The 26,459-nt window shown below is 38.7% G+C and overlaps 1 protein-coding gene across 2 annotated transcripts in view; it reads right to left on the reverse strand.

The window, feature by feature from the left end:
- The window catches only part of SSH2 (slingshot protein phosphatase 2), a 242,815-nt gene that overhangs the window by 174,653 nt on the left and 41,703 nt on the right, over positions 1-26,459 (reverse strand). For both annotated transcript variants that reach the window (XM_082861024.1, XM_082861023.1), the window contains exon 2: positions 4,549-4,629. In XM_082861024.1, the coding sequence (XP_082717150.1) occupies positions 4,549-4,629 (81 nt within the window). The remainder of the gene's footprint in view (positions 1-4,548; positions 4,630-26,459) is intronic.

The raw sequence follows: 26,459 nt of genomic DNA on the forward strand, positions 1-26,459 counted from the left end.
GATTCTAACGTGCAGCCATGATGAGAGCCACTGAGTTAAATTATAAAGCTAATTTTTAAAGTAGACTTTGTACCCAAGATTACTACAAACCTCATTTCTCTTCAAATAAATCGCTTAAGAGGGTAAGACTTCAAAAAAAGAAAAGTTGAAAACTGTTTCTCATTTGTTATTCTAGGATAAAATAGTCGAGCTATGCTTTATTCTGGAATAAAGAAAAATAATTTTAACATCATAGGAGGCTTTCTACCAGCGTTACCATTTGGATCAGACTCCCTCCAAAGGAAAAAATAGGAATACTGTTCATGGTAAAACTATGTTTCTGCCACTAGCAACACTTTTAACCTCTTTTCCGACCAGGTGCCCTAATCAGCAATCTCTTTACTATGCAGCAGAGGTGAGGCAGAAACAATTCAAATCATCCTGAACTCTGGTCTGACAGCTGTTCGCTGTTGGCTAAATGGCCATTTGAAACTCGTAATAAAACACACATCTCCTTAGCAACGAATTTTCCTTTTTAAATTCTTTTTACATTTGTGTGCATTGGCTAGTGAAATGGTGTCTCTGCAAGTGAGTCTGAAAAAAGAAATAAAAAACACAGTACAGAGAGCTGAAAGGGAGAGAGAGAGCTGAAAGGAAGAGGGTAAATACGAATCAACAGAAATGACCAGATGCACATGCTCGTTGGCCCACATACCATCACTACCTTCCATCCAACCAGTTGGTTATCATTGTATCTGTAGGTTCATCCACAAGCATCTTGCTTGTGCTTACAATCTCTAGAGATTTACAAAAGTAGATTTCGTGACAATAGCGGTTCTCCCCTTCTAAGTGTAGCTTTACTTTCTAAGCAAACAAATCATTAATTGTTTTGATCATTCCATACACCATATTCTAAAACTTAAAACACACAAGAAAAACAGGATGCCTCCAAAGAATCTTGAAGATTAAAGCTCCTTCTATCTTCAATCCATAGGTTGGCTACTCATTTGAACCAGGGCTTATCTTAATGCTAATAACTTTTAAAAATTCTTAAATCCTTCATCTTGAACTTAGTATTAGCCACGTCATATATTCTTTCTCTCCCAAAGCCATTCTCCTACCCCACTACACATGAAAACCTCCGCTGAAGTTGCCGTCTATTCTGAGACATCTGTCCTGACCTAGAAGAGAACGCAAACCTAAAGTTTAAAAATGTAAAGTATTCTAAACCAAATAGTTTTTACATTTTAGATTTTCCTTTCTTTTCATCTGCCCTCTTCACATTCGATTCTAGAGGGTAGCTTTCCCTTTTTTTCTTTTTTTAATAACAGAAGGCCAATACCTTTCCCTTTCACTGGGCTATTCAAACATAAAATCTGTTTTGATTGCACAGAGGGAAAATGCATTCCCTACAAGGATATAATATCCAAGCAAAGGAGCGAAATAGACCATAAAAATGGTATGACCACCTATATCCATCCCTCTTCCTGCTTGGTAGGGTAGGGGTGGGGTCAGAAGAGCAAAGAAAGGAGAGAAAGAATTAAGTTGTATTCTTAGGAGACAAAATAACACAACAAGCATTTTCCTGACCTACAGGCTAGGGAAGAAATAACCCTACAATGGTAATGAATCCAGTTGTTTCTAGCTGAACCCCACAATCACCATAATGGGAATCCCAGCTCAGGCTGAGCTCTTTCTCCTTTAAGGCAGGATAGCAGTAGGTATGGGGATGGGAAATTTGAAGAGAACCCTCAGGAGTCTCAGTAGCTGCTGCAGCCACTAGTAACGGAACCTGCTCTAGTCACTGCCCACATTCTTTCTTATCTGGAGACAAAGTGAAACTCCTGCGCTAGGGCCAGTGTTTTCTTCCTCTGTGACCTCTTCCAGTCACATGGTCACCCTGCTCTAGGGCAGGCAGTCCCTCTTCTCATTATGGAGGCCTCCAACAACCCTGTGCTTAGCAGAGGGAGCAAACAGCTTCTTCTGCTTCTACCCTTTATCTGGTTCCCTAGAGGATGAGTGGGACTAGAGAAGGGGCAGAGGTCTCTCTACATTCCTCTCCTCTCTTCCGGGAAAGCCCCAGGAGATGTAAGGCAGCCAGCCCTCTTCGAGAGAGAGCCATCCCTTCTTTGCCTCCAACCAAATTTCTTTCCACTCACCCACAGATTTCTTCTCTCCTCCCCATGTACTGCATTTCCGTGAATATCCATAAAACTAATCTGTTGAAGAGTAGATTATACATTCTCCTAGAGTAATTTTAATTTCAGCTTTATTGGGGTAAACTGACAAGTAAAATTGTAAGATATTTAAAGTGTACATCATGGCGATTTGATATATGAATACATTGGGAAATGATTCCCCCAACTGGTTAACTAACACGTCAGTCACCTCATATATTTATCTTTTGTTTTTTGGTGAAAACATTTAAGCTCTGCTCTTTTAGCAATTTCAATTATAAAATACAATGTTAACTACAGTCACCATGTTTTACATTAGAGCCTCAGACCTTATTTACCTTATAGCTGGATGTTTGCTCTTAGGGTAGATTTGATATTTTAGGCCTAACCCCCAATGCCTTGGGCCTGGTAATTTGTACATGACAGTCAATCAATGCTTGGTGAATGAATGAGTGCGTGCATAAGGGAAGGAATGAATATAGCTAACCAAAGTTCACATTTCTGTTATTCCAAGGTTTATTGAAAAAGTTCTTTATCTTCTACTCTTCATTACAGCAGTTAACTTCTATTTCAAATAGTTATCAAGATCCCATACCACTTCCTTTGAAAAAAATTTGAAGTGGCATTTCAGTCAGTTTGCTCTGCAAAAACTTTTGTTTTCAAGTTTAAGCCTTCAAATTGGGAAGGAGCTTTTCAATCTCCTTCGATGTGGGGGTGGGAATGGGAAGGTGAGAAAAGAAAAAAAAAGTATGGGAAACACTTCTTGAGCACACAAAACAGGATGAAGATCCAGTACCTTTACAGGTAAAGCCAGCCAAGTACATGTAACCGCTTTTGCATCTTGAAGAAGAAAAGACAACAAACCTGACTTAAATGAATGAAAGTTCTGGTGATAAAATCAAGCAATCCTGAGTAATCTGCAAATATATATACCCATCTAATTTTTTCTAAGAGAGAAAACTATTAAAACTAGAGTCTTTTCCCCACGTGTCCAACTTCATAAAAATATTCTTTACGTGGACTGCCATGCACTGACCTCTGTAAGACAAAATCAGCCAAAACAATAAGCCAGTCCAAGTCTAGAAGACTCCACTGCAGACCGAACAGGATAAATCTTGTAAGGCACTATATATAAGGAGACTGGTACACATTCCATCACTGAAGATGCTGGCTGCTGATAATGAGCTCACTGATGGCTGTCAGCTGAGATCTGATGTCATGCTGCCTGCTGATAATGAGCTCACTGATGGCTGTCAGCTGAGACCTGATGTCAGCGCTGCCTCTGATTATCACACAAGGTTGGGCAAAGAATATAACATTTCCACCCTCAGTGCGTCATCTGCAAAATGTTGATAATAAATGAGTGTTCACATGAATTCGTCAGTTAATGTTTTCAAGTACTAGGGAAGTGAGCACCACTCCAGCTATTAGTGAGTCACAATAACTGACTTCATGCCATTTCAGACTCTTCGTCAGTGCTGAATGAAGTGCAACCAGATAAATCAACATAACAGTTGAATGAGGTCTTAAAATAGTGATCACCTTCACTGCGCCATGAAGGTGAAGTAAAGACAGTTTAAAAGCAGGCAGTACTATGGTGATATACTTGAGAGGCACAGCTTCATTCGAGAGAGAGTTTAAATTGATGAAACTTCAGCGATATTTATAGAATACCTACTATGCACAATAAGCCTTCTGGAATAGACAGAACTCAGATTTTATCATCAAGGTTTGTAGAACCTAGTTTTAGCCATGGCTAGCAAAGGCAGTTATCCTATTGGAAGCGATACATAGTTAATTTAAGTCATTCTCTAACTTCAGCCTGATTCTGTGGGTAATTTGCAATAATTAAGCAACTCTGCCGGGGGTCAGATGAGATCAATACAATTTATAACACCTCATGAAATGTAGTGAGATAGTTCTACGTTTGAGATGATCTGGATGACTCTATAGTCTAGGATTTGTAACATTTCTTTGGCTTAACATTATCAACAGCCAGGATATGTTAGGTCTTTGTATGTGGGGAATAAAGGTCCAGTGGCAGCACCAATACCAAGCAGTTGTCACAGGGAAAAGACCATAAAAAAAAATGTGAAAAACCCACAAAAACAATCATATTCCTTAGTGAAGGAGACTCAAAAGTCTCTGGGTGCAACATTTATCTACTTTGAGAGATATGCTTTGAATGGAGATTATTACACATACAAATATACCATATATTTATACATACACTCATTCCAAGTCACTTATTTGCCTTCCCAGGCTATTTGGATGAGTGAGGCCAAATAGATAAAATAGTAGGCATTATCTCAGATGCACTTAAGAGCCAAGTTTACTCAAAAAGCTCTCACTTGAATCACCAAAGGCTGTATAAAGACAAATACCTACGTACATTGGAATCACTAAAGATTTCTGATTCTTCACGTTCACAGCAAAGTAATGCTGCGGATTCACTGTCTTCCAAATGAGAGCTCTGTAATACAAACAAGATCATTTCAGAGATCCAGATAACAGGGCCATAAGCATAAGGGAAAAGGCCAGCAGAAATCACAGTGTCAGTGTTAGCCCATAGGTGAGAAGGTGCAATTCTGATTAGTAATGGCTGTTTTGAAGAGAATAAACAACAAGATGATTGGTTAGGAAAACTGAGGAATATTTGAGTAGCAGAAGCATTTTCCGTGGTTTCCAAATTGGGCAATGGGATGTCCTTTTTCTGTAAAGATGGTGCTACTAAACCTTCAGAGTATGTACTCTGGACTTTTTCCAGAATGGGGTAGGTTTGTGTTCACTTACCCTCATATTCAAAGGTATATATTTGATGACTGTTTGGAGACAGGCTTTAGAATGTAACATAGCACATGATTAAGGGATCTAACTACTAGCCTGGCCTCGTTAGCCCTCTGCTAACAAGTGTTTATAAGAAGAGCCAAAAAACATGCCCTACCCAAGTCCTACTGACAGATGCCAGAAAACAATTTAAAACATTTCTTCCACTCTCCAATCTCTTTTTCAAAATCTGTCTAGAAGACAGATAAGAAAAATGAGACAAAGGAGTGAAACAATGAGCTGGTAACACAAGAGTATTTTTCCCTTATGACTAACAGCAACACAAAAAAGAGAAGAGAAAAAGCTCCAACTCTGACCCATTAAGTTCCTTCAAATGTTTTGGGTAACAGCTGCTGGAAACTGAGTTACTCCTACATAGAGATATATAAACTTATGTCATCAAAACTTCACACTACCATATGATCCACCAAATCCACTTCTGGGTATAAATCCAAAGGAATTGAAATCAGGATCTCGAAGAGACATCTGCACTCCCATGTGCACTGCAGCATTATTCACAATAACCAAGATATGGAAACAACCCAAATGTCTATTAACAGATGGGTAAAGAAAACGTGGTATATACCTACAATGGGATATTATTCAGCCTTAAAAAAGGAGGAAATCCTGCCATATGTGACAACATGGATGAGCCTGGAGGGCATTATGATCAGCGAAATATGCCAGTCACAGAAGGACAAATATGCATGATTCCACTTATTTGAGGTATCTAAAATAATCCAACTCACAGTAGCACAGAGTAGAATGGTGGTTGCCAGGGGTCTGAGGGGAAGGAGGAAAAGGGGAGTTGTTCAAAGTGTATAAAGTTTCAGTTATGCAAATGATTACGTTTTAGAGATCTGCTGTACAACATGGGGCCTACTGTTAACAATACCGTGCATTAAAATTCTTTGTTAAGAGGGTAGATCTCATGTTAAATGTTCTTACCGCAAAACAAAAAACCAACAAAACCCCTAAGGGGCACAAGGAAACTTTTGGAGGTAATAGATTATGTTTATTACCTTGATTTTAATGATGGTTTCATGGGTGTACGCATTTGTCCAAACTCATCAAACTGTATGCATTAACTACGTCAAGTTTTTTGTTTATCAGTTACATCTCAATAAAGCTATTAAACAAAAAATGTCTCACTACCGGTGGCTGAAACTTAATCATATACAACTACTTTATTGCTCTCATGGTTGACTCATATTTTGTATTTTCAAAACTGAGACTGTGTTTCATTCAACTCCCAGAATACCTGCAGAGACTGAGTTTTAGAGTGCAAATAAACAAAGTAAAGTTCAGAGTTCCTACTTCTCCTAACTGCCTTCTCCTGATTAATTTCCTTCTTACTTTTTTCCTACCCTGATCCTTTACCTACTTTTGGTTTTTGTCCTTACAACCCAGTCTCATATTCCATTTCTCCTCCCTCTTCCTCTTTCAGAAAATAAACAGAAACAACTAAATATTTAAAATCATTTTTAGGTCCTGCAAACGCAAAGTCTCTTTATTCCTTACTCCCTTGCATTTTGGAGGAGGAAAAAATAAGAATATTTACTCTGTCTTTTCAAAAAGAAAAAGTCAGTCTACAAAATATGTGAATACTTCTAATATTACAAAAGCTAAAGCCTTAATAAATAACAAACAAAATACCTGAAGGAATAAGGTAGAGATCAAAGCTGCTTTCAATTCTCCCAAATTCCCATATCACAACAAAATAACATAGATAATATTAAGCATATCAAAAATGGCTTGTCACTGTCAAGGTGTACACAAACTGAAAATCATACACATTAATTAATCCAAATTATACTAGTTAAGATTTTTAAGTTTTCATTCTTGTATATACTTCAGCATGTTTACATGAGCTCTTTCAAAATGACCTTTCAAGAAAGAGGTTCGGGCTTCCCTGGTGGCGCAGTGGTTGAGAGTCCGCCTGCTGATGCAGGGGATGTGGGTTCGTGCCCCAGTCCGGGAGGATCCCACGTGCCACGGAGCAGCTGGGCCCGTGAGCCATGGCCGCTGGGCCTGCGCGTCCGGAGCCTGTGCTCCGCAGCAGGAAGGGCCACAACAGTGAGAGGCCCGCGTACCGCAAAAAAAAAAAAAAAAAAAAAAGAAAGAGGTTCTTTTATATAAAATGGAATATTACTCAGCCATAAAAAAGAATGAAATTCTGCCATTTGCAACAACATGGATAGACCTGGAGTGTATTATGCTTAGTAAAACAAGTCAGACAGAGAAAGACAAATATGGTATGTAATCACTTATATGTGGAGTCTAAAAAATAAAACAAATGTATATAACAAAACAGAAACAGACTCACAGATATAGAAAACAAACTAGTAGATACCAGTGGAGGAAGGGAAGGAGGAGGAGCAAGATAGGGGTATGGGATTAAGAGATACAAACTACTATGTATAAAGTAGATAAGCAACAAGGATATACTGTGCAACATAGGGAAATTATAGCCATTATTTTGTAATAACTTTAAAGGGAGTATAATCTATAAAAATACTGAATCACTACGCTGTACATCTGAAGCTAATATAATATTGTATCAACTATATTTCAATTAAAAAAAGAGGTCCTATAATGACACTTGCATTCCTAAAGTTATTTTAAGACTTTACTGCATACTTTTTTTTTTTTTTTTTTGCGGTATGCGGGCCTCTCACTGCTGTGGCCTCTCCCGTTGCGGCACAGCCTCAGCGGCCATGGCTCACGGGCCCAGCCACTCCGCGGCACGTGGGATCTTCCCAAACCGGGGCACGAACCCGTGTCCCCTGCATCAGCAGGCGGACTCTCAACCACTGTGCCACCAGGGAAGCCCTACTGCATACTTATTAATTGAAATTCAATTCATTAAGATACAAGGTATCAATTTAAGTGTGCTGGTAGCATTAAAAATAATTGGTTCCTGGAACAAGTATTTACTTGCAACCAACGTATTTAATTCTAAATTAAATCCTAAGAATCCTAAAGGAAGACAAAGAATATTTCGATTTCTTTCCTCTGCTTTCTGAGGTACTTGGTAATTCCAATTCCTGAGTTGTTTCTGGGTTCTGCAGATTGAACTGTCTTGCTTATGACTATTCATAGAAGGAACTTTCACATATTGAGTTATGGGGAAGTCATTCTAGCTTGTACATGATTGAACTTGAATTTTATGCTAATTTTATAAGCCTTTTGTGGCCTATCAAACATACATTGTACATATGCTTTAATCACTTAAAAAAAAGGTGCTTTTACCAGAAGTAAGGAATGTCCGTGTTAAAAATAAAGATTAAGGGCTTCCCTGGTGGCGCAGTGGTTGAGAGTCTGCCTGCCGATGCAGTGGATACGGGTTCGTGCCCCGGTCCAGGAGGATCCCACATGCCGTGGAGCGGCTGGGCCCGTGAGCCATAGCCGCTGAGCCTGCGCGTCCGGAGCCTGTGCTCCGCAACAGGAGAGGCCACAACAGTGAGAGGCCCGCGCACAGAAAAAAAATAATAATAAAAAAAAATAATAAAGATTAAATGCCTCCCTTTCTGCGACGCCAATGCTGGTACTCCTTCGATGATAAAAGTTCCTTCCCAGGTGCCAAGGTCATATTGATTTGCTGTGTATATGCTGATCTGGTTTTTTTTTTTTAAAACCTTGAAGAAATATATCTCTGACCTGTCTGATGTTCTTTGTTCTGACAAGATATAAAACTGTGTTGAAAACCATGCTCCTCCAGAGCATCTCCCCAGGGTTATTTGGGAGGCTGTCTCTTGGGCTATAGTCCTCTGTTTGGTTCAAATAAAACTCTTTTTTATTCCTATTATAGACTGTTTATTGATTATTTTCATTGACATTATAAAGGGTTTATTCTAAGAATGAATGCTTAGGAACTCTATTAATATAATTTAGCATGTAATTAAGAAAAAAAATAAATGATTATCTAATAGATATCTAATATGGCTCTGTGGAAATATGCCCCTTTGGTCAAGTATCGTTTGGAGAAAAACAGGGGCTAAGATTGGTTAGGAAAACACATCCGTATATAACAAGAAGTTTCAATCCAGAACAGCTTCTGAGCAACAATTATTGTAATAAAATGTTGCAATCTTTATATGGAACTTATGACGTAAAGCGTCATGTACTACGGAGGATGTTTTGAAGAGTGTTAAAATCTAACTTGTGCAGTTACCTAACAATTTGCAAGCAGAAGTCTTAAAAAATAATCCCAAAAGAGTCAAAACCTATTCCTACTGTTGTCTCTTTTATTCTATTTTTGTTACAGCTTATGTGATTTTAAGAAGTAGAAAACATTAACTATTATTACATTTCTATCTTTCCTTTTTTCCTGCATCTTTTCTCCCCCCAACTCTTTTAGGGGTTCTAATTAAGTGAAGAATCGCAGTTGTTCCTTCTTTTCTCTTTCTTTTGACTGCCTTGGGTCTTCGTTGCTGTGTGCGGGCTTTCTCTAGTTGTGGAGAGCAGGGGCTACTCTTCGTTGTGGTGTGCGGGCTTCTCATTGCGGTGCCTTCTCTTGTTGCGGAGCACAGGCTCTAGGCACACAGGTTTCAGTAGCTGCAGCACGTGGGCTCAGTAGTTGTGGCTCATGGGCTCTAGAGTGCAGGCTCAGTAGTTGCGGCGCGGCTTAGTTGCTCTGCAGCATGTGGGATCTTCCCGGACCAGGGCTCAAACCATGTCCCCTGCATTGGCAGGCGGATTCTTAACCACTGCGCCACCAGGGAAGTCCCTGCAGTTGTTCTTAAAGAACTAGAGACTTTGAAAATATACTTTGGACATCAAACAATAAAATACATGTGTACCCTAAAGCCTGATGACCACTTTCCGATTAAAAGCTTTTAACCTTTAAAGGTCAAGACGAGAAGTAGATCTTATTTATCCTGACACTTATGTGTAACTGGATTGAACAAAGCAATTTCATAGCCTAAGGATGACCCAGCTGAGAAAACTCTCTGCAGTCCCTAAGCCCAAGTTACACATTTAAAACCATTCTTTCTTTTCTTTCTTTTTAAAAAATTACATTCCCATGACTTATCTATTTTAGAAGTTTGCACCTTTTGACTCCCTCACCCATCCTGCCCACTCCCTGCCTCTGGCAACTACCAACCTGTTGTCTGTATCTGTGAACTTAGCAAAAAACATTATTTCAATAAGTATGTGGTAAACAAGATTCAGAAGGTGTCAGAGAGTATTTATTTTCCTCCCATCATTGTCCCCCACACCTCCTAGTTCTCTACAACCCCATTCCCAGAAGTAGTCACTATGCTAGTTTCTTGGGATATCTTTTCAGAGATACAGTGTACACATACAAGCATTACATGTGTATATATCCTTTCTCTAAAATATACAATGGAAACACACTGCACCTATTTTTCTGTCGCTGCCTTTTTAACTAATCTTTGTTTGAAATTTTTTAAATTGTGGTAAAATAACATAAAATTTACCATCTTAAACATTTTCAAGTGTAGAGTTCATTAGTGTTAAGCATGTTCACGTTGTTGTTCAACCAACCGCTGGAACTTTTTCATCTTGCAAAACTAAAACTCTACACCCATTAAAAAAAAAATCTTCATTTCCTTAGAAGTAAAACTGTCACTGTTTGCAGATGACATGATAGTACACATACAGAATCCTAAAGATGCCACCAGAAAACTACTAGAGCTAATCAAGGAATTTGGTAAAGTTGCAGGATACAAAACTAATGCACAGAAATCTCTTGCATTCCTATACACTAATGATGAAAAATCTGAAAGAGAAATTAAGGAAACACTCCCATTTACCATTACAACAAAAAGAATAAAATATCTAGGAATAAACCTACCTAGGAAGACAAAAGACCTGTATGCAGAAAACTGTAAGACACTGATGAAAGAAATTAAAGATGATACCAACAGATGGAGAGATATACCATGTTCTTGGATTTTAAGAATCAATATTGTGAAAATGACTATACTACTCAAAGCAATCTACAGATTCAATGCAATCCCTATCAAATTACCAATGGCACTTTTTACAGAACTAGAACAAAAAATCTTAAAATTTGTATGGAGACACAAAAGACCCCGAATAGCCAAAACAGTCTTGAGGGAAAACAACGGAGCTGGAGGAATCAGACTCCCTGACCTCGGACTATACTACAAAGCTACAGTAATCAAGACAATATGACACTGTCACAAAAACAGAAACATAGATCAATGGAACAGGATAGAAAGCCCAGAGATAAACCCACACACCTATGGTCAACTAATCTATGACAAAGGAGGCAAGGATATACAATGGAGAAAAGACAGTCTCTTCAATAAGTGGTGTTGGGAAAACTGGACAGCTACATGTAAAAGAATGAAATTAGAACACTCCCTAACACCATACACAAAAATAAACTCAAAATGGATTAGAGACCTTAAATGTAAGACCAGACACTATAAAACTCTTAGAGGAAAACATAGGAAGAACACTCTTTGACAAAAATCACAGCAAGATCTTTTTTGATGCACCTCCTAGAGTAATGGAAATGAAAATAAACAAATGGGACCTAATGAAACTTATAACTTTTGCAAAGCAAAGGAAACTACAAACAAGATGAAAAGACAACCTTCAGAATGGGAAAAAATATTTGCAAACGAATCAACGGACAAAGGATTAAGCTCCAAAATATATAAACAGCTCATGCAGCTCAATATTAAAAACACAAACAACCCAATTAAAAAATGGGCTGAAGATCTAAATAGACATTTCTCCAAAGAGGACATACAGACGGCTGAGAAGCACATGAAAAGCTGCTCAACATCACTAATTATTAGAGAAATGCAAATCAAAACTACAGTGAGGTATCACCTCACACCAGTTAGAATGGGCATCATCAGAAAATCTACAAACAACAAATGCTGGAGAGGGTGTGGAGAAAAGGGAACACTCTTGCACTGTTGGTGGGAATGTAAATTGATACAGCCACTATGGAGAACAGTATGGAGGTTCCTTAAAAAACTAAAAACAGAATTACCATATGACTCAGCAATCCCACTACTGGGCATATACCCTGAGAAAGCCATAATTCAAAAAGAGCCGTGCACCCCAATGTTCATTGCAGCACTATTTACAACAGCCACGTCATGGAAGCAACCTAAATGCCCATCGACAGACGAATGGATAAAGAAGATGTGGTACATATATACAACGGAATATTACTCAGCCATAAAAAGGAACGAAACTGGGTCATTTGTAGAGACATGGATGAATCTAGAGACTGTCATAAAGAGTGAAGTAAGTCAGAAAGAGAAAAACAAATATTGAATATTAACGCATATATGTGGAACCTAGAAAAATGATACAGACGAACCGGTTTGCAGGGCAGAGATTGAGACACAGATGTAGAGAACAAATGTATGGACACCAAGGGGGAAAGTGGCGGGGGTGGTGGTGGTGGTGGGATGAGTTGGGAGACTGGGACTGACATGTATACACTGATGTGTATAAAATGGATGACTAATAAGAACCTGCTGTATAAAAAATAAAATTAAGTTAAAAAATAAATAAAATTAAATTAAAAAAAAATTAACAACAACAAAATTCTTCATTTCTCCCTTATTAGCCCCTGGTAACCATTATTCTACTTCCTGTTTCTATGAGTTTGATAACTCTAGATGTCTCATATAAGCAGAATCATATAGTATTTGTCTTTTTGTGACTGGCTTATTTCACTTAGCATAATGTCCTCAGTGGTCATACACGTTGTAGCATGTATCAGAATTCCCTTCCCATTTATTTATTTATTTATTTTTGGCTGTGTTGGGTCTTTCTTGCTGCATGTGGGCTTTCTCTAGTTGCGGCAAGCGGGGGCTGCTCTTTGTTGCAGTGCACAGACTTCTCATTGTGGTGGCTTCTCTTGTTGCAGAGCACAGGCTCTAGGCGCACGGGCTTCCGTAGCTGTGGCACATGGGCTCAGTAGTTGTGGCATGTGGGCTCTAGGGCACACGGGCTTCAGCAGTCGTGGCTCGTGGGCTTTAGAGTGTAGGCTCAGTAGTTGTGGCACACGGGCTTAGTCGCTCCACGGCATATGGGCTCTTCCTGGGCCAGGGATCGAACCCATGTTCCCTGCACTGGCAGGCGGATTCTTAACCACTGAGCCATCAGGGAAGTCCTTCCTTCCCTTTTAAGACTGAATAATATTCCACTGTATGTATATACCACATTTTGTTTATCCACTCATCCATCAATGGACATTCACTTCATGATTTTTGATCACTGCATGATATCCCATTGTATACATATTCCACAATACAGTTCATCAGTCTCCTCTTGGTAGATTCAGGTTACTTGTATTTGTTTTCTCATTTGCTATATCGAATCATCACAAACTTGATGGTTTAATCAACATAAATTTATTATCTTACAGTTCTGGAGGTCAGGAGTACTAAAATCAAAGTGGTGGCAGACCCATGTTCCTTCTGGAGGCTCTAGTGGAGTGTTACGGGCTGAACTGTGGTCCCCCCCAACCCCAAATTTATATGTTTAAGTCCTAATCCCTAGTATCTCATAGTGTGACTGCATCTGGAGATGAGGTAATTAAATTAAAATGAGGTTATTAGGGTGGGACTTCATCCAGTACGACTGGTATCCTTATAAGAGAAGATCAGGACACAGATACACACAAAAGAAAGATCATGTGAAGACACAGGGAGAAGACAGACACCTACAAGCTAAGGAGAGAGGTCTCAGAAAAATATCAACCCTGCCAACACCTTGATCTCTGACTTGTAGCCTCCAGAACTGTGAGAAAATAAATTTCTGTTGTTTAGGCCACCAGTCTACAGTACTTGTTATGGCAGCCCTAGCAAACTAATACAGAGAGAATCCATTTCTTTGCCTCTTCCAGTATCTAGAGGCCACCTGAATTTCTTGGCTTGTGGCCCCCTTCCTTCATCTTTAAAGTTAGCAAAAGTGGGTTGAGTCGTTCTCATATCAGTCCGACCTCTTCTCTGTCTCCATCTTTGACTTTTAAAGATCCTTATAATGACACTGTCCCCTACTCAGATAATCCAGGATAATCTGCCTATTTTAAAGTCATCTGATTAACAACCTGAATTCCATCCAACCTTAATCTCCCCTTTACCATGTAACATAATATATTCACAGGTTCACAGATGAGGACTCTATTGGGGGAGCCATTATTCTTCTGCCTACCACAGAATCTTCTTTTCTGCAGGTTTTACTGGGGAAAACAATTGTGCTTTAGAGCCCAATATTCACACCAGTACAGTGGGAAGCACAAAATTAAGGGACCAAGCAATGCTAGAGCTATATATTTTACACTTAAAGAGGATCCTAAAAACTTAGTAGCAACAGCAGGATGTTTGAAATAGCTTTTTCCAAATGATGAATTGGATTTGATCCAACCACAGTATTTTACACAGGCCTCTTTATAATCAATGGTACAGATCTGCAAGATAATTGGTTAGTATTAAGGATATAATCTATGGCCAGTAATAATTAGACTGGGTCAACTTGACAGATTAAATCAGAACGAATTGGTGATTCCTTCTTCTAAGCATCCATAGTTCCCTGCACATATATTTTCTAACGCTTACCTCACACTGCCGCGATTATTTCTATATATATTGTTTCTCTCTCTAGACAGTGAGCTTCTCAAGCTGTATCTCTAGAGTCTGGCACAGAGTAAGCATTCAGTAAATGTTCAATGAATGAGTTAAGTGACAGCATTAGTTGTTACAATTCTTCCTTGTTGCCAATAACAATAACACAAATTAAGATGAGTTATAATCTTTGTGTATAGTTTTGGTTAAGAGACCAATAGTCTTCACTACCCTAAACACATGATGTTTGTCCATTAATTAGTCATAGTAGCAACAGCTCCTATTGAAGAGCCAATTGTTACATGAGACACTGCCTCCCCTGGGCTCCAAGTCAACGTGGAGGCTTTAAGCCAAAAGAGCATCTTCATTTCTCAGAGCTACTTAGCAGCTTGGCTTGTCAGTGGCTGAGACTGTCCAGGTATTCATGCCACAGGACTCCCTGACTCTGGCTTGCAGTTAGTCCATTTCATCTGCAAAGGTACTGCTGCTCTCTACACTCTGTATGTAATTCACAGCTCTTTTATGGTAAGCATCACAGGCTTGTTTCTCTACTCACTTCTCCTTTCAGAAGGAATATAATCTTTCAATCTAAATTTTAGCCATCCTTCAAAGAACCTCTCAAATCCCAGAATTTCAGGAAGCTTCAAAATGATGACTTCAGCCTCACTGGCCTTGGCAGGGGTTAGCCATCAACAGCCTGCTTTCATATGGCCAGCAAGCTAAGAATGGTTTTCACATTTTTAAATGGTTGTTTTGTTTTGTTTTCTAAAGAAAAGGCAAAGAAGAATATGCAACACAGACCATTTAAGGCTGGCAGAGCCTAAAATATTTACTGTCAGGCTTTTAACAGAAAAAGTTTGTCAATCCCTGGCCTAGAGCATACAATTTAACTCAGGCTAATGAGACTACTGCCTAGAACTGTCTCTAATCTTTGTACAGACCATAGTTTTATCTCCCTGCGGTTTTATGGAGATATAACTGAAATATAACATTGTATTAGTTTAAGGTATACAGCATAATGATTTGACATATGGATATTTTGTAGATTTAGAGATTTTGCTTTTAATTCTTTGAATATTCACTTATGATAGTATTTCAGATCCTATACAAATGCCACATTACTTGTATCAGCAAATTCACACTCTCACACAGAGATAATCTGAAAATATTTTTTAAAAAGCCCACCAAATCCCATGATCTCCATGAGGTTTGGTTTCCTTTCTCTCCTCTTTTTCTGATATAACCATCTGTCCTACAAGGGCATGTTTCTGAAATAGGAGAAAAATTCCTATTTTGGAAGAAGCAGTGATTCTCAAAGTGTGCTGCCCAGACCACCAGGCACAGCCTCACTTGTGAACTGGTTAGAAATGCAAATTCTTAGGCTCCATTCTAGATCTATCAAATTAGGAAATCTGGGGTTAGGGCCTAGAGATGTGTTTTTAACAAGCCCTCCAACTGATTCTGATGTACATTAAATATATTAACTATAAGTTAAAGTTTGAGAGCCACTGGACTAAAGTATTTGCATCTGTAGATAGCACATATATCACTGCTTTAGAACCGGAATGATGGAATCGTATCACTCCAAAACTAACTCCTGATAGCAAAACCAACAAAAGGAAAGTAGTGAGTAAAGAAAAGTGGCAAGTGAGATATAAAAGCAGTTATTCATATGCACAGGTTATTCAATTTACATAAAGGGGCACCACCTGTATTTAATGAATGTGTATATAAGGTAACTAAGCTAGGTACCATGATGGATTCTGAGAAGTAATCATCCACAGCAGTAAGAACAAATTAATAAACGAGTAATAAGTCCATAAACACAGAGAAAAGCCAAGAAGCTGGTGGTAGATGCTCAACCTTTGCTGAAAGCCCACAAAAAGAATGAGAGTAAAACAGCTGCTGCACGGACTTCCCTGGTGGTGCAGTGGTTAGGAATCCGCCTTCCAATGCAGGGGACACGGGTTCAAGCCCTGGTCCAGGAAGATCGCACATGCCCCAGAGCGACTAAGCCCGTGCGCCACAACTACTGAGCCTGAGCTTGAGAGCCTGCGAGCCACAACTACTGAGCCCACGTGCCACAACTACTGAAGTCCGCGCGCCTAGAGCCCATGCTCCACAACAAGAGAAGCCCCTGCAATCAGAAGCCTATGCACTGCAACGAAGAGCAGCCCCCGCTCACCGCAACTAGAGAAAGGCTGCGCGCACCAACAAAGACCCAACACAGCCAAAAATAAATAAATAAATAAATTAATTAATTTAAAAAATAGCTGCTGCAACTCAGAACTTCAAGATCTGGAATCCCAAGATACAAAAGGAAAAAGAAAACTTCTGGATTTATGTCTCTAGTTGATAATTAAGTGGCTCAAAATTGATATGTAATCTACAGAGAGATGAGTTTGTCTCAATTTAGGCAAACCAATATTCTATTATTTTCCATTTTCGGTTAGGCTTCTGCTATTAACTAGTTAGCTGCTAACTTCCCTCCTGTTCTGTGTAGGAGTTAAAAAAAAAAAAACAATTCTGTCGACTTCATGAGCTGAGAGCAAGCTAGCAAAACAAGGAGGTACAGAAAGCTTAACTCCACATCTGCTGAAAGCATACAATTCTTGTTGACCCCATTTATTTGTAAATCATCCTACATATTGTCTTATGGCCTTTAACACCTTAGAATTATAATTCTTTATTTCCCGCCTCAGACCAATGTATGAGAGCTATCTGTGGTTTAAACACAACCATTAATCACCCCCAACTCCCCTCTCACACACACACACATACACACACACAAACACCTTTAAAACTTTTTTGTGTAGCTTGATTTGGAACCTGGGCTATGAAAGTGAATTAGGTTTTAGAGATGCTAATGTGTATGCCATGTAATATGACCACTGCATGCTTCTGTAGAGTGTGCAGAGAGGTGAAGCTCTTTATTCCTTTGGGGAACACAGGTTTGAAGAGCAAAGAGAAGGCTATTTTAGAGAAAGTAGGAGAATTCAGGAAACAAGAGGAATCTGAAGAAGACACTGAGTAAGAAAGGAGAGAAAAGCCTCCCTTGGACAATTGTCTGGGGATGTGTGCCAGGAAAGAAAGATTGCTGTTACTGAGATAGAATCATGAGACATTACCAAGTCAGGTTTCAGACGATTGTGAAAAGAACAGTTTTTTACTGAGAACCGAGGATTAGGCCTATTTTCCAGTAAGTAAAGAGCTTGATTCCTTCTGCAATAAATAAGAGAACTAAAAGATTTAGCTCTAGTACTGGAGGAGGAATCTAGGTTGATCAGCAAGGAAGGCTAGAGATACCTAAAATTAAGAACTAACAGGCTGAACTGGGAGTAAAGTGAGTGATGGTTTTGTATTTGTAATTAATTTCCTATACAAATTCTGACCTCAAGATCTCTTCACACAGCAGAAAGGTCATTTTTGCATTTTAATTGATAAACTGGACTATGATGAGAGAAGCTGCCCAGAAGGAGCTTAAAGGTTGTAAACCTCAGCCTCTAATCTTTCAAAGAAATTCTCTCTGGAGAAATAGTTACCACCAACAGTTCAAACTATCCAAGGGGAACCTCACCTGAATACCATTCCAGAGCTCTCCTTTCCTGATCCAAACTTTCAACATGCGCTAAAAAAATCACATTCAGCTTTGGGTACGGCAGAGGTAGGGCCTACCCCTCAAGATCCTTGAATTCTTAAAGCTATTTAAAAGTGAGAGAAGCCCAATTACAAAATCTGTCCTAGTCTTTTTCTCCCTAGTCACCCATATTTCAGAAGCTGACACCATAGTGAGATTGCCAAGCTCCTTGGGGAAAACTCATGCAGGTCAGAGACAAAGTGATCACATAAAATTCAGTTTCCACCAGAGAATTCTGAGAAGGATCCCTATCAAATACTGGTCATGGGCCTGTGAAATCCTCCCCACTCCCCTCAGTGAGGAGAAAAAAAGATGGACTTTTCAGCCTCTCTCATCCTGCATCATAAAAAATAATCTGGAGAAGTGGGACTTTGGACTTTGTGAAGGGCTAATAGTGCAGAGCTGACTACAAGTTGAGCAACGTAAGGAAACGAGCAAAGAGATGAGAGTGGAAGTGTCTCAAGAGATTCCAGACATAAAACAGCAATGCCCCAGAGCGAGAGGAGCAAGAGAACCTGGAGAGAAGAACCCATAAAAGAGGGCACTTCTCTAAGTTTAGTTTCTACTTTAGGAAAAGGATTTTAGAGATCAATTCAGAAATTGCTTCAAGGGCCAGAGATTCCAGGGCGATGGTCAATACCAAGGGAGTCTTATCTCCTAAACCACAATTGGAAGATATCATAAGAGCCATTGTGAGAAACTCCCAAAAGCTGAAGTGGTCTATGGGCTCCAGCAACAAAGCAGTGTCTCCTACAACCAAGAATGCTGGTTGCCCCAAATCCAAGCCAACCATGCTTTAAAAAGGAGATTGCTGGTGAGTCAAAGCTCCAATTTGAGGTAGGGCTCCAGTACCAGTCACTGGGCTGTCCCCTTGCAGTGCTCCTTAATTCAGTTGGGTTGGCTTCTAAGGTCTCAGAGTCCCATCTCCAGAGTACTTCCAATGGGGCCATGGCAGCTTTCCAGGTGCTGTGTGTCCTTATGGAGGCCAAAGGGAAACACCTTGGGTCCCTAAGCTTCAGGCCAAAGGGAAGAGCCAGGACAAGGATTTTGCACCAACTGACAGAAGCAAGGATACTAGACTAGAGACTCAAAGGAGGAGAATATCAAGGACGGATGAAGGATTGGGGGACTCACAAGGGAAGAGTTACCCTGCCTAGGCCAGGACATTAGAGACCCTTGTGAACAAGGCCCGCTGATTGCTGCCACAGAAGGAAGTTCCTCTGAAAAGAAACCTGCAGAAAAGGATGACTTGCTTTTGAGAGTGGCTTTTTCTCAAGAACAGAGGCAAAGTGCAGGAAGGTCCCCTGTAGAAATCAAAGTCCATGTCAATCTCTGCACAGAGCCCAGGGCCAGTTGAAACCAGAGCTCTTTACATGAGCAGCAGGGATAGATACTAAAGCACAGGAATTTATGAGAGCCACTATCCTGATCCTAGAGAAAAACTGGAGCTTATGCATGGACTTCTTATATGGGACATCAGTCAGCACAAGGAAGAACTCCAGGCCCATGCAGGGACCCTGAGCAAAGCAAAGTGAAAAGTGCCATGTCTCACAGACATCAGTCAAGTTCTGACAGCCAGAGTTGTCTGAGCCTGGTCAGGATTGTCAGAAATAGGGATATTCCAGCAGAAAATCCCCTCCCAGGAGGATAACTTCTCTGAAGGAAAATGTTCATTCCATGTAGAGAAAGATCTTAGTTCTCATGTTAACATATCCTCTAAAGATGATGGTCTCTGTTTCTCATAACCAAGGAATTTCTTTCCAAATACACTAGTTTCTTCTAACTGGAGAAACAAAACAAAACAAAAACCTGAGAAGCCTTAGACTTGGGAACTGTCCTAAGCCCGTTTTGTTATTCTCACTATTCCCACTGTCTAGATGGAGAACAAATATTTGTATGAGAACACTGGTATTCTTGGTTGGTATTTAAACCACGTGCATCTTAGAAAATTATTGTTTAAAATACAATAATTTACTATCACCCCTTTGCCACAATAAAATAATTCCATTAGAAAGGGGACCAGGCCATCAGGAAATACAACGGAAACTTACACCCTCCAGAAACTTTAAATCTGGACCATATTTTCTGTAATTCCTCAAATCAATGTTAATTAGCTTATGTGGATTTGTCAAAGGAAGGTGGTTAGAACGATTCAAAGTAAAAAAGCACCCTGCTATAGTGTTACACTCCCATTGGGAGTTAAAAAACAAAAATCTTCACTACCAAAAACTCGACTTTTAGGTCCATTCTGAGTAGAAATCAGACTAAAAAATGTCACAGAATAAAACTTCCTCTGATTAAAAGTCTCTAATTTCAAATTTCTGAAGCAACATCCTTTCTTCTCTAATCCTCAAATAACTGCAAACTGAGATAAATGGATAGACCCCTCTCATGTTCTGAAGTTCTGAATTGTCTGCTTAAAAGGTAAGAAGCAGTTTTATATTTTGATAAAAAGGTCACTTGTGGTGAGGGTTCATAAAACTCCCTTCTCTGAGGACTGTTCATAATTTATATCCAGCCAAGTAATACCACTCAGGATACCCAGTTTCCTCAATTCCAAACAATCAATGAAGAAAGAAACTTTTAAATTTTCTTACTGAAACAGTTTTTCAGGTTTCTGTGTATGTTTTAGCATTAGTTTGAGCGACAAATTTCCTTAGCTAGTTATTTCCCACTTATTCCTAAATCTATAATAGGCCTCATAATTTTGTGAACAAGAAGAGAAGCATTGTCATTTCCAGCACTACAGAACCTTACAAAGGAAGTAAGTAAGCGCTTCCTTTGAAATTTTGAAAGTTTTGGTGTGTTTAGGGGGAAAGTATAGTTATACTTACTGTCCCACTTGACCAAAGGGCAGCTGGGAATCTCAAGAAGCAAACACTATATTCATGTTCTCCCAGCAAGCCCCCTGGCAACAAACCACAGTCTGTAAGTCTTCCCAAAACACAGTAATGAACCAGCTTCTATTCATTTTTTTTCAAACTGCAGGCTGAGAGACCCATGAGCAGCTTGTGAAATCAATTTAGAGGTCTGTAGCAACATACTTTTTTTGTTTTTTTAAACTAACTAGAATAGAAAATATCAGAGTACACTGACTGCATGAAGGAAAAGGAAGAACTGTTTCATGAAACTTGTTTTAGACATGTATACAAGAACACCTACACAAGCATACCAGGTCATAATGTAAAATGTACTTATTACTGTGAATCTCAGTCATAAGAATTTGAAAGCTACTCCTTTCCAGGGGTCCCCAACCCCCAGGCTGTGGTAGCGTCCTCAGCCTGTGAGGAACCTGCTGCACAGCAGGAGGTGAGCCGCGGGCAAGCAAGCAAAGCTTTATCTGCTGCTCCCCATTACCACCTGAACCATCCCCCCACACCCCATCCGTGGAAAAACTGTCTTCCACAAAACTCGCCCCTGGTGCCAAAAAGATTGGGGACTGCTGCTCTAGACTATAAGTTTCATGAGGAAAAAGATCAAGTGTACCTAATTCATTCATTCTATATACCCAGCAACTACACATAATGCCTGGCATTTATAATAAGCACTCAATAAATATTTGTTGGCTGACTATTCAAGATACATTCTTACATTACTAATACTGTGGGCCATAAATCAAAATTTGGACTGAATCTAAGTAGTTAGACAATATCTTTTATGAGGCACTAAGAAAATAACATTTGATTTTAGTAAATTTAACAATTTCTCCCTTGCTTGCCCTCTGATTGATGGGCTAAACAAATGGTAGATCCCAGCAGGAAATGAGAGAAGGCAAGGTCTTGGGAACTGACAAACTAAATGATTAGCCTTAGGATATGTCAGACCAGCATGGTTTATGATCTTCCTATGTACATATTCTGACATAATATGCACAAACTTGTACAGCAAGAAAAGCACAGAATTTAGAATTAGTTAGAGATAATGACAACTAACGACTAAATGACCTTGGGCAAATTGTTTTAACTTCTCTGAGCCTAATTTCCTCAACTGGGAAAGCAAGTTGTGACAACTATAAATGGTTACCAAAATATAGGTGTAACTTCTACAAGAACATACAGGAGAAAATCTTTGCAGCACTGGCTTAGGCAAAGATTTCTTAATGACACAAAAAAGCACTAACCGTAAAAGAAAATGTTTGTAAAAACTGTGCTCTTTGAAAGACAGACTTAAGAAAACAAAAAGTAATCCACAGACTGGGGAGAAATATATGCAAAATATGTCTGACAAAGTGCTTGTCAACACAATATATAAAGACAAATATCTTAATAAAAAATAGGCAAAATATTTGAACAGACCCTTCACCAAGAAAAGATACAGACTGCAAATAAGCATCTGAAAATATGCTAGCCAAGTGTACCATTTATTGATGGGAAAATAAAGAAATAGATAAAGTACAGATCATGATACGTAACACTAAAGAATGAAAAGAATCCTTTCTGAATTTTTGCCCAGATTATAAACTACTAATAGTTTATATTACTATATTGAGGGCAAGGACAATGTCTTCAAAGATTAGGAACTAAATAAATGTTTATACCTAGTATATTGTGAATGAGTTTAAAATCATGATGCCATTTAAAATGTCGATCATTAATTTTTTTTAAACTGCAAAGCAGTATTTAGGATGGTAGCAAGTTGAATAAGTGAACTTTCTTAGAATTATGTAATTGCCTTGAACTATCTGTGGTAATAAGGAAGTAATTTAAAGTGCTGAATTAGAGTTATTGGTCACCACTGAAAATTAATCATTACTGAAAGTAATCCTTTAGTATTTTCATTGCCTTTTTTACTTACATAAAGAAAAATATTTCAAAGCTATCTCATTTAGTGATACAGATCAGAATCTCTGGTCAGTTAACTAGGACCTCTGTTTCTTTCCAGGTTTGGTTTTTAAGGTTGAACCCTTGGGTCACATTCTAGCTTTATACCTATTGAAAATAAAACTATACCTTCCCTTTGGCCCAGCAGCTCTATTTCTAGAAATTTATTATAATTATGTGAAATGACATTTTCCTAATGTTATTCACTGCAGCATTTATTATAAAAACGAAAGCCTGGAGACTGGAAATTAAAGTACATCTATGCAATGGAATCCTATCTAGAAATAATAAAAACAAGGGAGCTTTTTATGTACTAATATGGAGCATTTCTAAGCTAAACTAAGTGAAAAAAAGCAAGGTACAGAATATTGTAGATGGTATGGTACCATTAGTATAAAAAAGGGGAAAGGCACGCGCGCACACACACACACTTGCTTGTCTATACATAGAGTACTTTTAGAGACACAGAAAATTAATAACATTAGTTGTATGTGAAGAAGAGGAGTGAATGGCTGGGGGACAGAAGTAGGAAGACTCTTCACTATACACCCTTTCATAACTTCTTGAATTCTGAATCTTATGAATACATTATCTAGTTTAAAAAATTAAAAAATAAACTTAAAAATCAAATAATAATAATGAAGGAATTTAGTCTTTCAGCAGTAAGCAAGTCCAAGAAAAAAAGAACAGATTTGACTAAACTCTGACATTTGAATGAAGATACTGACAAGTGTCAGAGAGGCACCCATCTGGGCCTGTGTGAGTTCCTTTGGAGACCTGAAATACTGATACAATAAACCCAAAACCTGTACGTGGCATCCTTCAGACACTGATTCATCAAATTCCTACTGGAATTACCACTCCTTCATCATCCATTTGATTAAAAAAATAGTTTTAAAGTTTCTTTTCATTACCTGTAATTTTTACCTCAAAACTATATGAAGAAGCAGGCTTTTTTACGATGGATATAAGACAAATGAAGTCTGGGTATCTTTAAAGGTCAAAATAGAATCTTTCATGGGTGAACTCTAATTGTACACAGAGTCTTCTAAATATGACAACATCTTAGGGTGGCAACTAAAGGAGTATCAAGACTTTCTGAAGTTGTGAGATTCCCTTAAACATTTCTAAAACCTCTCACATGAGAAGGAAGGGAAGTAATATATGGAATTTTAGGAATGAAACTCTGGCTAACAGGGTTATGGGGCATCTGAGAAGTCACGGGATAGGTCTGACTTTCTCAGAGGGGAGGCTGCATTTTTTTTTTAATTTCCATCATCTGCTATTAAAATTAGTTCTGCACAAATGTTTGCAGATGCAGAGCAGCTGGCAGTCTTGCTGCATTTTGCTCATTGGTAGATCATAAGCAAGTCAATGAAGAAGGGCTGTTGAATTTTCCATCTGTGTTCCAGTGTTTTCAGAGAACTGTCAAATTTATGTTCTGGGACACTGGATTCACAATGTTAATATCCTATTGAACACTGGCTAGAGCTTGAAAGTTTACATCTAGTCTCTGAAGATAATAAGATTTGAAAACATACTCTCTTGCAGCCATTTGTAAGCAAATCCTTTTTATACCCATGTGGAATAAACGTATATTATCCTATCTACATTAGTGCTTTCTGATGCATTTGATTTTTTAAAAAATATCAGAACGTAAACATATCTTACTTCATTAATCAAAAATGCAAAATAAAACAAGATGCAATTTTCATCCTTCAGACTGGCAAAGATAAGAGACTATAAATGTTTCCAAAGCTATTAAGGAAAAGGGAAAGAGGAACTCTCACATACCAATGGCTGTGAGTATAAAATAGTAAAATTTTTCTGAAAAGTAATCTGATATTGTATCAAAAAAATCTTGAAGATGTTCATTATCTTCGACTGAGGAAATTCCAGAATTTATTTTAAAGAAATAATCTGAGATGTATATAAAGATTTACGTAAAAAAAAAAAAATTAAAAATTAAAAAACCAGAAATAAAGTCACAGATGTAGAAAACAATCTTATGGTTACTGGGGGAAAGCGGGGGAGGGATAAATTGGGAGATTGGGATTGACATATACACACTACTGTATATAAAATAGATAAGTAATAAGGACCTACTGTATAGCACAGGGAACTCTACTCAATACTCTGTAATGACATATATGGGAAAAGAATCTAAAAAAGAGTGGATATACGTACATGTATAACTGGTTCACTTCACTATAAAGCAGAAAGTAACACAACATTGTAAATCAACTATACTCCAATAAAAATTTTTTTGAAAAGATTTATGTCCAAAATATTCCCTATAGAATTGTACACATTGCAACTCAAATATCCAACAACAGGTAAATAGTTAAATTATAGCACATTGAAATGAATACCTTAGTAAAACATAGGGAGACTCTTATTTCAGCCAAATCCTTTAATAAGTCTGATTCTTTTTTTTTTGACGGTATGAGGGCCTCTCACTGTTGTGGCCTCTCCCGTTGCAGAGCACAGGCTCCGGACGCACAGGCTCAGCGGCCATGGCTCACGGGCCCAGCAGCTCCGCGGCATGTGGGATCTTCCCGGACCGGGGCACGAACCCGTATCCCCTGCATCGGCAGGCGGACTCTCAACCACTGCGCCACCAGGGAAGCCCTGATTCATTTTTTAAAAACAGCAAAACAGTGATGAAAAGCAGTGGTCCATTAGACATGCTTGCTTTCTGGTTTTCAAAGTGATAGAAGGATAAAACAATTTCTTTTGAATTATGTACATGTTTGTTTTAGACTAATTCCAGCTCTGATTCTAGAAAACTGAGAGTTTAGAGATTTACGTTTGATTTAGCATCTCACAAAAGGAATTGGTGACTATTAGTACCCACTGGACATAACGGCACAGTACAACATTAGCATGAAGACTTGGCTCCTATCCAAGAAACAATACAATAGCAACAATAAAAATCAGTGTGTATTCCTATGCCTAGAGCCTACACTACAAAAAGAAAAGCCAACGCTCCCTCCCCCAGCAAAAAAGTTTAATAATATTTACATAAGGTTAGGTGGGTATAGGAACAACTAGAGATAGTGCTCTCTTAACATGGTGATATGGAGCACAGAAGGAGGGCCCCTGCCTACTTCTCTAGTTTTTTTAATTCTGTCTCACGGCACGTTGATCTAGAAACACTGGCCTTCCTTCAAATTCTCAAATATGCCAAACTCTCTCCAACTCAGGGCCTTTGAACACGCTATTCTCTTTGCTTACACTACTCTTTTCCTTATTTTCTTATGGCGGGCCCCTCCTCACTAAGTATGACTTCTTCAGGGAGGCCTTTCCTAATCTCCAATTTAAGCACTGCTCCCTGTTGTTTCAGTCAGAGAACCATCACAATTTGTAATTACAAATTTGCGTACATGCTTAATTCTATCTTCACTACTATACAGAATAAGCTTCATGA

This window comes from Leucopleurus acutus, assembly GCF_964270905.1.
Source record: "Leucopleurus acutus genome assembly, chromosome: 19".
Lineage (NCBI taxonomy): Eukaryota > Metazoa > Chordata > Mammalia > Artiodactyla > Delphinidae > Leucopleurus > Leucopleurus acutus.